This window comes from Eschrichtius robustus, chromosome 16 (genome assembly GCF_028021215.1).
Source record: "Eschrichtius robustus isolate mEscRob2 chromosome 16, mEscRob2.pri, whole genome shotgun sequence".
Classification (NCBI taxonomy): Eukaryota; Metazoa; Chordata; class Mammalia; order Artiodactyla; family Eschrichtiidae; genus Eschrichtius; species Eschrichtius robustus.
This window is the reverse complement of record NC_090839.1, coordinates 72,554,470-72,568,132: the sequence shown is the minus strand read 5'-3', so window position 1 is coordinate 72,568,132 and position 13,663 is coordinate 72,554,470. Positions and strand designations below refer to the sequence as shown.

Genomic DNA, 13,663 nt, shown 5'->3' with positions numbered 1-13,663 from the left:
CCCTGCCCCCAGGCCATTCTGCAAGAAAGTTGTCTGGCTGGCTCACTGCTCTATTTCCCAGTGCCTAAAACAGTGGACCGTCAATTGTTTGGTAAGAGGGAAGGATGGCTGGTAGGCAGAATCCCTGGCAAACTGGTAGGCCGAGGCCAAATTTGGCCTGCAGAGGTGTTTTGTTTGGCCTCCCACTTTTTAAAATTTGGATTCATTTACAGGACTTAAAAATCAAGAGACGAAAAAAAAAAAAAAATCAAGAGAGCTCACATAAAAATTCAGATTTGTGGCTTTTCCTTAAGAAAAATCATTAGCTGTGGCAACTCTATGCCTACTTACCTTGCCAGTTTGTCACAGTTCCCTGCTACCCCCCTTTGCCCATTTGGCTGTCTGGCTTCCGTAGATACTGGAATGGTAACCCTGAGAATTACCCAGGTAAGAAGCCCTGTAGCGTCCAATGATGTCTTTGCTAGGACTCAGCAAAAGTCAACCATATTACAACTATCTCTTTATCTGACTCCCAATAAACTGAGAGGCAATGAAGACCTCTTTCCTACCCCATGTCCTAAGCTCTCAGCACAATGCCTGGTAAAAAGGAGTGATTAAAATATTTTCTAAATAAAAGCAAGTTGTTTTTTAAAACTAAGTTATTGGACTTCCCCTGTGGTCCAGTGGTTAAAACTCTGCGCTTCCACTACAGGGGGCATATGGGTTTGATCCCTGGTTGGGGAAGTTCCGCATGCTCTGCAGTGCAGCCAAAAAAATAAATAAATAAAATTATTATTTTTTTATCCCTGTGGTGTGTAATATTCTATCTTTTTATAAAGTTGAATCTATGTACCAAAAAAGCATACTATCTTTTTTAAAATTTTTTTTAAAAATATTTATTTATTTATTTATTTGGCTGCACCAGGTCTTAGTTGCAGCACGAGGGATCTTTGTTGCGGCATGCAGGATCTCTTTAGTTGTGGCAAGAGGGATCTTTAGCCACGGCATGTGGGGCCTTCAGTTGCGGCATGTCGGCTCTCAGTTGTGGCATGCGGGATCTAGTTCCCTGGTCAGGGATCGAACCCGGGGCCCCTGCATTGGAAGCGTGAAGTCTTAACCACTGGACCACGAGGAAAGTCCCTATACATATCTTAATGGGACAGCTCAGTGAATTTTCACAAACTGAACACACCCCATGTAAACAGCACCCAGATTGAGAAAGAGAACACGACCAACACCCCAGAAGTCCCCCTTGTGCCCTGTGTTGGGGTACCCCAAGACTACCCACCCCCAGTTCGATGATTCACTAGAAGACCCACAGGACTCAGCATATAGTCCTACTCACAGATGGCTATGATTTATTACAGTGAAAGGCTATGAAGCAAAATCAGCAAAGGGAAAATGTGTATAGGGCAAGATCCAGGGGAAACCAGGCACAAGCTTCCCAAAGTCTTTTCCCAGTGGAGTCACACAGGACACACTTAATTCCTCCAGCAATGACTGTGACAACATGTGTGAAACGTTATCTACCAGGGAAGCTCATTAGAGACTCAATGCCCAGGGCTTTTCTAGGGGCTGGTCACATAGGCACCCTCTGCCTAGCACACACCAAAATTCCACATTCCTGGAAGGAAAGCAGGTATGCAGCATCAACCACATTGTTTGCACAGTTTAGGCCCTGTGAGCAACTCTTATCATTTAGGGAATGGTGAGAACCCTCCTGAAATCCAAGAACCCAGATGCCAGCCAGGGCCGACCTTGCGAGCAGGCCTTTCTAAGGAGGGCAGTCTCAGGCCTGCTGGATTAGCTCTCTTCTGCACAGTCCACCTCCTTGGCCCTTAAGGGCCAAGTCCACTTTAGAGCAAAATTATTATCAGCAGGACCGCATACAAAAGGGTGAGACCAAGCTGCAGTATGGAACTCAGTTATGCCTTTCGTTCATGGAAAGGCAGCACTGGGAGCTTTCCTTTTCCTTTGTTTCTGAGAAACAAAGATCATAAATGCCCCCCCCCGCCCCGCCCACACCTTCCCCAAAGCTCCCTAGCTGCCAGGTTTCTGTTTCTTCTCATTGTTACAAAATCAGCATGCCCCACAGATCAGCAATCCTAACTTTACATTTTTTCAATCATCTCTTATTCTCATCCAGGCCTTTCATCCAGAGGGCTGTAGGCAAGAGGTACAGAATATTTTTGCAGATAAATATTTTAATACAATTTAACCAGAAAGATATTCAGGAATTGATCAGGATACGTTATGGGCTGAATTGTGTTTTCCCCAAATTTATATATTGAAACCCTAACGTCCAGTATAGAATGTGACTGTATTTGGAGATACGGCCTTTAAAGAGGTGATTAAAGTAAAATGAGGTCATCTGGGTGGGCCCTAATCCAATATGACTGGTGTTCTTATAAAAGATTAAGACACAGACACTCACAGAGGGGCAGCCGTGTGAAGACACAGTGAAAAGGCTGCCAGCTGCAAGCCAAGGAGAGAGGCCTCAGGAGAAACGTGCCAACTCCTGCTCTTGGACATCTAGCCTCTAGAACTCGGAGAAAATACATTTCTATTGTTTAAGCCAACCAGTCTGTGCTACTTTGTTATGGCAGCCCTAGCAAACTAATAGAGGATGAAATCCTGAAGTTAAAAAATTTCAAAGTGGGTTTATGTAACCTCCCACCCCTTTTATCCAGAGACAGCCTAGAAAAGATCAATCTCTTTCTAGAGACAGCTACATCTGAATAATCAATCTACCTTACTAAGGTGTGTGTACAGAGGGAAACGTGAGGAGGTAAAGCTATCAGCCCATTGTAGTAAGTTGCAGCTAATCCAGAACGCCGAACACACAAATCAACAGCAGTGAGCAGCCCCCCAGAGAAGGCCCAGAGTCTGATCTGTCAAAAGCAGGCAGAGGGGTCGAAGTCCCTGTGACGTGCCCTCCTCCAACTTGCAGGTTTTGGTAGGGATCACAAGTTAGGATGCAATTAGCCTCTGCATTAGACGTAAAGAGCTGATCAGCAGCTTGATTTTAGATGGTCCCATCAGAGAACAGGCCCTTTCCTATGGGCATTTGTATGTGACCCAGTTGGTGCAGCCAGCATCCACGATGTATATTTTCACCGTTTAGAGCTCCACAGAAGGGGTCCTAAATCTCCAGTGGTCCCAGGGTCTGAGTCCTGTTCACGGAGCCTGGGTCTGCTTTCAGTCCAGCACACCTCCTGCTGCGGCTGAAACAGTGCATGACAGCCAGGGTGAGGTTTCAGCTTAGACTCAGGTCCAAGCAATTAGGATCAGTGAATTTGGGATTCCAATCAAGCCAGGTGCTTTTCTTCAGGAGCAGCAAAGGCATGCTGCAGTGCCGAACAGCCACGGTCCAAGTCCAAGTGACAAGCAAGGCTTCCTTTTTATCTTGTCAGTCTCAGAGTCCAAACTGACCCACTCAAAAACATGCACATCAAACTGGACAGCCATCAGGCTCTAAGGGTCAGATATTTGATTTCAACAGGGCTTATTAGCAATTTAACTGCTTTTTCAAAATCCAAATGTGTATTTCCATCCAGAGACTGCCTCTCTTTTCATGTTGTCACCCTCTTTCCAGAGGCTCCAACAGACACAAATCATAGCAAAAATCATCAGTTACAGAGACTTGTTCTAGTTCTAATACCCAAAGAATTTAAATTCCAACCCACCCCTTGATGGTAAAAGCAAGGAAGCTGTACCCCACCAATACCTTCTTCATTTTTGCATGTTTGAGATGGTTCCTCTAGCATTTATGAAATTACAAGCATGTAACATTTTAAATCAATTTTATCATATATCCAGATACAAGAACCACAAAATACAAAGCCATTTTAAAAAAACTTCCCTTTTTCTCTCATTGCAAATTTACACAAACCCCTAGTAGGAAATTCAGCATTTATAGGGTTATCATTACAGGCCTGCAGTGTTAACTCTTTTCTGCACAGGCCCCCTTTCAATTACAACCCCTCAAGGGTATCCACTATCATAAGGTATGATTTTTAAGGAATGGATTCAACCAATTAAAAAAGTTAGGGAATTCCCTGGTGGTTCAGTGGTTGGGACTGCACTTTCACTGCTGAGGATGCGGGTTCGCTCCCTGGTCGGGGAACTAGGGTCCCGCAAGCCGTGCAGCGCAGCCGAACAAAATTTAAAAAAATTTTTAAAGTTAGAGTGTTTTTCATTCATACATTCAAAGGCCTGTTGAGTACCCACTGCATGCATGTTTTATTTATTCCATTTAGGAACATTTACTAAAAAAATGATGAAGCATTGAAGAAACTTTAATTCCCTTTCATCCTTTAACAGCTGTTTTCATATTCCCTTCTAGTCCTTGTCAACATGGACTTTCAATTTTATATAGCTGCAAGTGTGCCATGTTAATACAATCTATTTGCATGGTACCAGTAATAATAATACTAACAGTGAGCCCTATGGACTTACTATACGCCAGGCACGGAGCTAAGAGCTTTACAGAGATGATCTCATTTAAGCCATACAAAGACCCTAGAAGAAAAGGATTACTACTCCCATTTGAAGATGAGGAAATGACCACTTCTACATTAGGATACTTGCCCAAGGTCATGTAGCCAGGAGATAGCAGAGCTTGAATTACAACCCAACTCTGCTGACTCCAAAGCACACCTGTCTGCACACTGCCTCTCAGGGCCTTGTTGTTCTGGCAAGAACCAAATCCCAGACTCATTTGGTTCACTTGCTCACTTGCTCACTCACTCCTACCAAAAAGCAAATACGATGTGTTGGTTAAACTCATGAACTAAAGAAACCCTGGGTTCAAACGCTGTGTGACTTCAGGCAAGTGACTTAACCTCTCTGTGCCTCAATTTCCAGGTCTATAAAATGGGGATAATTACTGTGCCCATCTCCTAGGATTCCAACTAGGAGATGACATGCCTATCTCCTAGGGTTTTTGTGAAGAGATTCTATGAGGACAGTACTTCAAACAGTACCAAGCACATGGCTGCTGTTGTTGTTGTTGTTATTATTACTACTACTGAAATAAAAAGAACCTGTACCTATTCCCAGGGAGCTCAAGAGTCTTCAACAGGACTTTTCAGTTCCTAGGTCTCTCATATTTCCTTGTTCTCCCCTCTCCTCTGGCCATACTGCTACCTCAGGCTTTTGCTACTTCCATCAAAAATCAGAAAGTGCACCCAGCAGACACCAAAGGCTGAGATGAATGCAGCTGAAGAGACAAGTTGGCAGCGCCAAGAAAACCCACGGGCTTCGACCTAAGGTTTGAAACCCAGAGGTGTGGACTCCATTCCTGTGTCTCTTTCTTGAATGATTTTCATATGCACGAACCATGTGCCTGATGCCCAATGGCCTTGGAGATACAGAACAAGCTATTTAGTCTCCTCGGGGAAGCAGGATGTCCTGTGCTACCTCTTCTCACTTCAGGGTCCAAGTCAGAATGCATAATGAAAGCAGGTGTGGCCAACCCGCCAGCAAAAACTTCATGAAAGCAAAGGACTAACACCGGCAGAGCAGGAAGTGCAGTCCTCAGGGCCAAGTGCTTTGCTGCATAATACATGGACTTTGCAGTCAGATAAGACTTGGCCTTGATTCCAGCTCAGCCATTTATTAGCTGTGTGACATTGGGCAAATTTACTTAACCTCTCTGAAGATCGGCTCCCTCGTCTGTATAATGGGTTGTAAAAGTCCCTACTTTTTTGAAAGTTGGGAGGAGTAAATGTTTTCTAATAAGTGCCTGGCACCCCATAGATGTAAAGCAAGGAAGGGTCAATTCTTTTCCCCAACTCCTCTTTGTGGTGAACTGATTATAAAGGGAAAGATGGTCTTAATTTCATGTTTAATTAAAAAAAAATATATATATATAGGAATGCTGTACCTTATACAATAGTTTCACTTTCTAATAATATCAATAGTATAAGGTATACCTAATAGTATAGTACACCCAGTATACTATAAGGGGTATCATTCCTAATAATAGTAGTTGTAACTACCATTTACTGAGTGCTTACCCTGAGCCCGTACTCATGCGTCACATGTACGAATGCATTTAAGCATCATAATGACCCCTACACATCTTCCCCATTTTAAGGATGAGAAATCTGAGGTTCCACAAGGTGAGATAACTTGCCCAAAGTCACAAGGCTAGAAAACAGCAGGGTGGGATTTGATCTGCTGCCCCCAGCACCCACACTCTTCACCACTTTGGTGACCCTCAAGAAGGGCCCCTCAGGCCTCCATCGGAGAACTGTTTCGTTTCCTGGGCTAAGCTGTAAGATCCCCACGGGCAGGGACTGGCTCCGTCTTATTCTCCACTAGGGCAGTGCCTGGCACTCAGTAGTGACTCAGTAAGTATTTGTTAAATGAATAAATGAGTGATGTAGCCTGTGGCGCTACATGACTACAGGGCACCCCCCTCCTAGCCCCAAAGGGCAGCAAGTACACATTCTACAAAAACACAGCCCCATCACTGGGGCTCTAGAAGTGTTTCAGTGATCATGGACTTATGGGAACTGGTCCAAGCTGGCAGGACATTTTGCTGACACCTGTTATGAAATAACCAGGCCTCTGAACACATTGTTCCAACATTGCCAATGCCATTTCAGGGGTCTTGCAGCTCCACAGCAGCTACCTCTAGGATATCAGCCAGCTAGATGTGACCACCCAGTTTTGTTAGATGCAATCTATCCCGGCAAATGGCTGAGGGTGAGTCAGAACGTGGCTGGAGCTCCATGTTCTGGACACACTGTGGGCTCGCACCAGCCAGACCAAGACACCAAGGGAGGCTTCCCTAGCCACCAAGATCGCTGCTTTATAGCTGAGAAACTTCCAAGGATGTGTTAATAGGAGCAATGTTTGTCTGATTCATTTCAAGTCTGTCATCACCCAGATGGGCCAGAGTGACTAAGAAAGGCACTGTGGCCTTGGCTCTAAGTGAACTGGCTCATGCAGAAGTGACTAATTCAGAAGCCACCACAGATCCCAACCAACCACAAGGGCCCTGTGCAGCCACGTGAAATAGAATCGGTCAACAGGAGGCTCACAAGTCAATTGTTCAACCTGTTCCCTGCACCCAGGATCTTGCAATGTGAGACTTATCTGGGGTAGGGTGGGGACCAGGGGTAGGGGGACTCACATCCAGGTAATCAGCCCATGAAGTATGTGCCGGATATACACAGGCTCACGCCTGCCTCCTCAGGAGCTCACAGATAGCATGGGCTCAGACAAGAGCACAGGCACGTAACTAGAATTCTACCGAGACGTTGACAAGGGCCCTTCCATAGGTGCTGTGGGGCCCACGAGGAAGCAGTTCCAGGCAGAGGAGCATCCTCCAAATGGCTCTTGATTGAACACTCCACTTCGGCTAAGTAACATCCTCTCTGTGCCCCCAATCCAGGCCCAGGTACCCCTCAGGAGGTACTCCCCAAGACCAAGAGTAGTGACAGATTGGGCAGAGGATAAGGCTGGGCAAAGAAGACATCTGGAGAAGGGGAAAAGGTCTGAACTAGACACCTGCTGATTCTTCCTGCCTGGCACCCATGCATTTCCTCTTCTGGTAGAATCACCCCCACCACAGCCACCAGGCACCAACTCTCAGTCCATGTGGGTATGTGCCCCAGGCCCAGTCAATCAGTGTATTCCATCTTCCTGGCCACAGTGGTTACTTGAGGCTGGATACCTCCAATCTGGACCAGTGAGAGCCAGGTCCAGGGGTTCTGTCAGAGAAGAGGAGCTCTTTCTACCGATAACTGGAGCTGCAGCGTCACATTGTGAAGGCTTGAGAATGAAGCCAACTCAGAGGAAAGCAGAGTCAAGAGCTGAAGAGAGACAGGTCCCTGATGACGCCATTGTGAGTGCTGGGATCCAGCGCAAAGGCAGCTCTAGACTTGGCCTTATCAGCTACATGAGCCAATAATCCCCTCTCTGCCCTAAGCCAACTGGAAAGAGTCCCAACCAAGGTCTCTTCCATCCCCACTCTTCTGGGAGTATTCTGAGGACAAAGCGACTCTCTTCTCTGGGGTTATAATTGTCTGGTGACAGATTGTCCCTGGGGTGAGAGCCACCATGGAGACAGAGTCCAGCTGGCTTTTCCTAGGATACACACGACTGTCAACACACTTTCAAACAGTATCAGTCCATAATTATAGACTCCTTGGCTATTCGTAGTAGCCATTGTTTTTGTCTTCCCAGCACCTTGTTTTGGAAATGGGCTCTGCTGTTTCTCTACAATGCAGGGATGGAGGAAAGGTCATGACCCAGATCAGGTTAATCATAGGGCCACACACTCTTGGCCACAGTGGGCTCACAACAAACCAGTAAGAACCTTTCTCTGGAATTTTCCAAATTAGAACTGGAGGGAAGAAACCTTTCTTTCAGGGTCACCAAGCTGGGAGGATGCAAACCTGGAGCTGTCAGCTGCCATGTGCCCCGATGCATGGAGAAAGCCCACTTGCAGCAGCAGAAAAGGAAGCCAACACACAGGCAACACACATGTCCACTCTCTCCCTCTCCTTCTACTACCAGAACCTCCTTCCGCAGAGTTATGGCTGCTCAGCTAGACACTAAATTTACAGCCTCTCTTGCAGCTAAATGTGGCCACATGACAAGACAGTAGAAACTTGGGTGCCTAAGGACACTGCGGAGCCCAGCCTCCTACCTTCCCTGGACCACCTGCCTATTGCTGCACTGTTAGGTGAGTGACAAATAACCTTCTCTTTCGTATTCAAATAATCTTCTGTATTTTGATGGTTCGCAGCCCAATCTATACCTCTACTAATGTGAAGGTGAAAAAGATATAAAAGCAAAGAGCCCTGATGGGGTTTAAATCTCTGGATATAGTTGTCCCTGCAATGATAAGTTATCACTTATGGGGTGCTTCTAAGTGCCAGGAACTGCCCACAATGTTTACATGTAGTACCTCATTTAATCCATTCCAACTCTATGGGGTGCTACTGTCATTCCTACTGTACAGCTTACAATGGGAGGGCACAGACAGATTAAGTAACTTGCCCAGGGTTCACATTACATTGCTTCTCAAGCTAGTCTTTTCCGTGACTTGTTGTGTAAGCCAATAAAGCCCCTTTTTTTGCTTAAATTGGTTCAAGCTGGATTTCTGCCACTTGCAAGAAGCATTCCAATTGGATTTTTGTCTAATCTAGTTTCTGTGTTCCCTTATAGAGTGCCAACTATGTGGTACAGAACTGTACGACGCAATTTGATGGCTGCAAGCAGGATAATTCTCCCAAGAAACTGGCTCCCATTTAACTAGTCAGATCACAATTGTAGCTGCAAGACAACAGGGCCCGTAGCAAGGAGACAGTCTTCTCAGAGGAAGCACTAGGTTTCCTGCCTGTGGCAGACATTGCCGGCTGGGTCGGCAATACCCATTCCCAACCCCCTTTTCCTTGCCTGCCTGAAAATGCTTTCTGTACAGCAAGGGCTGGCCAAATGATCCAATTTGGGCAATGAAAGGTATCAGAACACGGAGGGATTCCTGCATAATGATTAAAAGTATGGGCTCTAGGGCCAGAATGCCTGGATTCACCATCACCTTAGCTATAGAAGTGTGGGCAATTTACTTTACCTCTGTTCCTTGGGGAGGAAAACTGGACCTACCTCACGGTTATTGTGAGGATTAAAGGAACTAACAAAGGTAAAGAACTCAGAAGAGTACCTGGTACATGGTAAACACCATAAATGTTAACAATTGTTATTTTTATCACCTGTCTGTGTCAAAATGGAACACTCTCTAAGGTACTGTTAAGTAAAAGCAGCAAGGTGCAGGACAGCACATCTAGCATGTGCTCGCATCTGTATGAATACAGAGGTTGGTGTGTATGTGTGTATCTGCTCGTGCCAAGCGCAGACTAACCACTGGTAGGACAGATCGAAAACTGTTCTGAATAGTTGCCCCTGGGAAGTAGAACATGGGACTGGATTCTGGGTTGGGAAAATCTACTTCATTGTAGCTCCCTTCTTTACTAACTGGATTGGATTTTTGGAATCATGTACTCAAATTACTTAAAGATTTTCAAAAGACTCAGAAAAAAAACACTCCACTTTCTCTTAATTTTGGTTGTTCACCAACAAAATGGACAGTCAAAAGCTTATATGTCAGTTATATCTCAATAAATAAATAAATTTAAAAAGAAAACGAACAGTTAGTCGTATAAAGTGGCAAGCTTCCTTTTGCAGGTATTCAAACACAGGCTGGAAGGGAATCTGTCAGACACGCCCTGGAAGATTTCTCTAGGAAGCAAAAGGTTAGCCTAGGGCACATCTAAGCTCTGCCAACTGCAAGATCCACCTTTTTGGTGGCACAAAATGGGAAGGGAGCTGGGGGATATGGCTCCCCAAAAAGCTGCAACCACCACAGACTGCTGGTATCAGACAGGACACAGCAGACTGTCCCCTCGTACCAGGGCAGACCTGAAGAGCGTGGGCTGCAGAGCCAGGCAGACATGCACACGTGCATGTGACTGCTGGGTCAGCCACTTCTTCACCACGAAGACTGGAACAAGTTATCTCATATCTTTGAATTTTTTCCTCATCAGTAAAGTGGGGATAACGTCTAGCTTACAGGGTTGGTGTGAGCCCTAGGTAGGCAGGTGAACATAAAGCCCGCAGAAGGGCACCAGGCACACAGTGAAGTGCCCAAGAGAGGCTGCCATCGCTGGAGGTGGACAGGGATCACCTTCAAATGACTTGCTTCACGTGTCAATCTTTTAAGGTACAAACATAAAAAATGACAAACCAGAAAGCAGTTTTACATTGAACTAGCAGAGATGACTACATACAGCTCCTTTTGCAAACCCCATAACCAGATATTAAGTCAAGACAGCTGCTGCTAGATCCTAACCTTCAAGGCTAAACTGTCCTACCCCATTCACAGCAGCATCAGAGCTTCAAGCAAGGCCCGCCTTCTCAGACCTTCACTCCTGTATCTTCCTACTAAACCAAGAGGCCAGAGCAGAACAGGAAGGGTTGTGCTATTACCCAGAAGATAAGAACGGCCATGGCAACTTCGTTTACTCCTTGGGGCTCTGTGCCTCCAGAATGATTTTAAGAGGCCCCCATGTACATATGAGATTGGGCCCAAGTACAGATATTTTGGTCTGAACTGTGAGGTTTATGGCGAAGAAAGGGTGGGTTGAATGGTTTTAGGTCAGGGAGCAAGTGTCACAAATGCTACATCTCCAGTGAAATGAGGCATATACTGCTGTCCCCAAACACCATGAAGCAAGGAGTGGCTGCCAGACTAGTCCACCCACGTGGGAGACTCAAACCTGGGACCTTGCAAGAATAAAATCTGGATGCTAAGGGCCTCCCTTTTAGTGAAAGCCAAGGCCCTAGAATAGATGCTAGAAAGTCTTTTATTAGTCACCCTGAATTAAAATGACAGTTCAGGTCACTCTGGAAAGAAGAGACATACTAACCACCCTCCCTTCAAGTTTTAGTAGCCAACAGGAATCTGGGCTCTGAAAAGTCGCACAACACTTTGTTTTCCAGATTATGAGCAGCTGTGGCAACTGGTCAAATGTGTGAGCAGCAGGGAAGCTGAGAGTGATCCCTGTGAGCAGAGCTCACTGTGGTAGCTCATGGCCATGGGCAGCACAAGAGCGTCACAACCTCCCCACTACGACAGAATGCCCTGCTCCATCCAGCCACCCACAGGACCAAGGGGTGGGAGTGCTGGAAACAGATGAGTCCATGTTCCACACATAATGGTATGGAGTGACTGTTAGTAGATACGGTTTAAGCACAGCATTTGGAGACAACTCCTCCAGATGTTCTGTTATTAAAGTCTTAAGAGCTTAGAGCCTGGGAGGATTGAGAAACTCTAAAGAATTAAACCAAAAAAAAAAAAAAGAAAGAAAGAAAGAGGGTGGGAGGTGTTAAAGACACAAGAGCTCTTTGTAGATGCTGACTGGCTCACTTTGTCCCCAAGTTCATCTTAGAGCTCAAGCGAATTCGGGACACAAGGCAGAGACATTAGACCTGTGTCAAGGGCAAAAACTTCTGGTAGTAGCTCTTGGTGACGTCAATCATCAGCTCCTGGGTACATTCTGGGAGCTCCCCTGAGAAGAGTCCTGAGGAAAGAAAGACCTGGTCAACCATGAGGAGCCAGAGGAGGCCCACATGCAGCTCTGACTTGTGTTGAAACCTCTAGAAGTCTCCTTTCTTTAGTCATGAATGTCTAAATACTAGGTTTTCCATCTTTGGTGCTAACAGAATATTTCCACTGACCATATCTCCAAGATGATGTGAATTTGTGTGTGTGAGAGAAACAAATAATACTTTCCCAAAATGCAGAAATATATCCCAGGGACTTCCCTGGTGGCACAGTGGTTAAGAATCCGCCTGCCAATGCAGGGACACGGGTTCAAGCCCTGGTCTGGGAAGATCCCACATGCCATGGAGCAACTAAGCCCGTGCGCCACAACTGCTGAGCCTGTGCTCTAGAGCCCGCGAGCCACAACTACTGAACCCACGAGCCACAACTGCTGAAACCCACATGCCTAGAGCCTGTGCTCCACAAGAGAAGCCACCGCAATGAGAAGCCTGTGCACCGCGACAACGAGTGGCCACCACTCGCCGCAGCTACAGAAAGCCCGCACACAGCCATGAAGACCCAATGCAGCCAAAAATAAAAGAGTAAAAAAAATAAATAAATTTTTAAAAAAAGAGAAATATATTCCAGGTAAAAGAGGTTAGTACATCATGGCATAACCTGAAGAGTTAAGGCAAATCTGACTACATCAGACGTTGTTCCAGGCAAGGATTCGTCCATCCCCTGGATTCTGGGGTGACGCCTGCTGGGCAAGCCAAGGTGAGAGCTCTTGAGGGAAGAAACTGCTCTGCTATTCATACAATGAAACTGAATCCAAGGCCCGAACATGCTAGATATATTCAAATCACAGATGGAAGCAGAACAGAAACACCCTATAGAAAGACAAAAGATGGGGGAATCCTATTTAAGAATTTCTAGGAAAGAGGCATTCTCACACACTCTGGGTGGACGTGTAAACTCATACAACCATTTGAAGAGCAATTTAGGAATATCTAGCAAAACTTTTAAAAGTTCATACCCTGTGACCTGATAATCCAACTTTTAAGAATTTATTCCACAGATAATCTTGCCCAATTGAACAATATATATACAAAAGCATCAATGCAGCAAAGTTTCTAATCATGAAAAACCAGGTGCAACTTCTTTTGATCCATTATGCCAGAGGATGATTAGTTATACTGTGGGACATTTATGCAATGAAAACCATGAAACCACTAAAAGGCATGAGGTGAATCTCACCATACTGACAAGAAAAGATGCCCAAGATATACTGCTAAGGAAGCAAGTTTCCTAACAGAACAGAGTATGATTCTGTTTATAAATATAAAAACAGTTTCATATTATATACACAAATATATGTATAAACACACATACCTATACACTCATACGCATATAAACACACACACATATGCTCTTGTATATATACAAAGAGAAACTAGGATAGAAAAAATGGTCTTAAAAGATACACAATTCTCACAGGCACCTTTTACAAACTAGCAGCCCATGTTAGATTTCCAAATATATGTTTAGTCTGTACAGTATTTAATCTCCTAAAAAAAAATTAGTACTCAACAATTAAAAATTCAGAAATACCATACAAAAATT

General features: G+C 45.1%; 1 protein-coding gene across 1 annotated transcript in view; it reads right to left on the bottom strand.

The window, feature by feature from the left end:
* Positions 1–2,089: 2,089 nt before the first annotated feature.
* Positions 2,090–13,663, bottom strand: part of DCTN5 (dynactin subunit 5) — a 29,229-nt gene continuing 17,655 nt past the window's right edge. Inside the window, exon 6 of the mRNA XM_068565401.1 lies at positions 2,090–12,077. Within this exon, the coding sequence (XP_068421502.1) occupies positions 11,980–12,077 (98 nt within the window). The 3' untranslated portion in view covers positions 2,090–11,979. The remainder of the gene's footprint in view (positions 12,078–13,663) is intronic.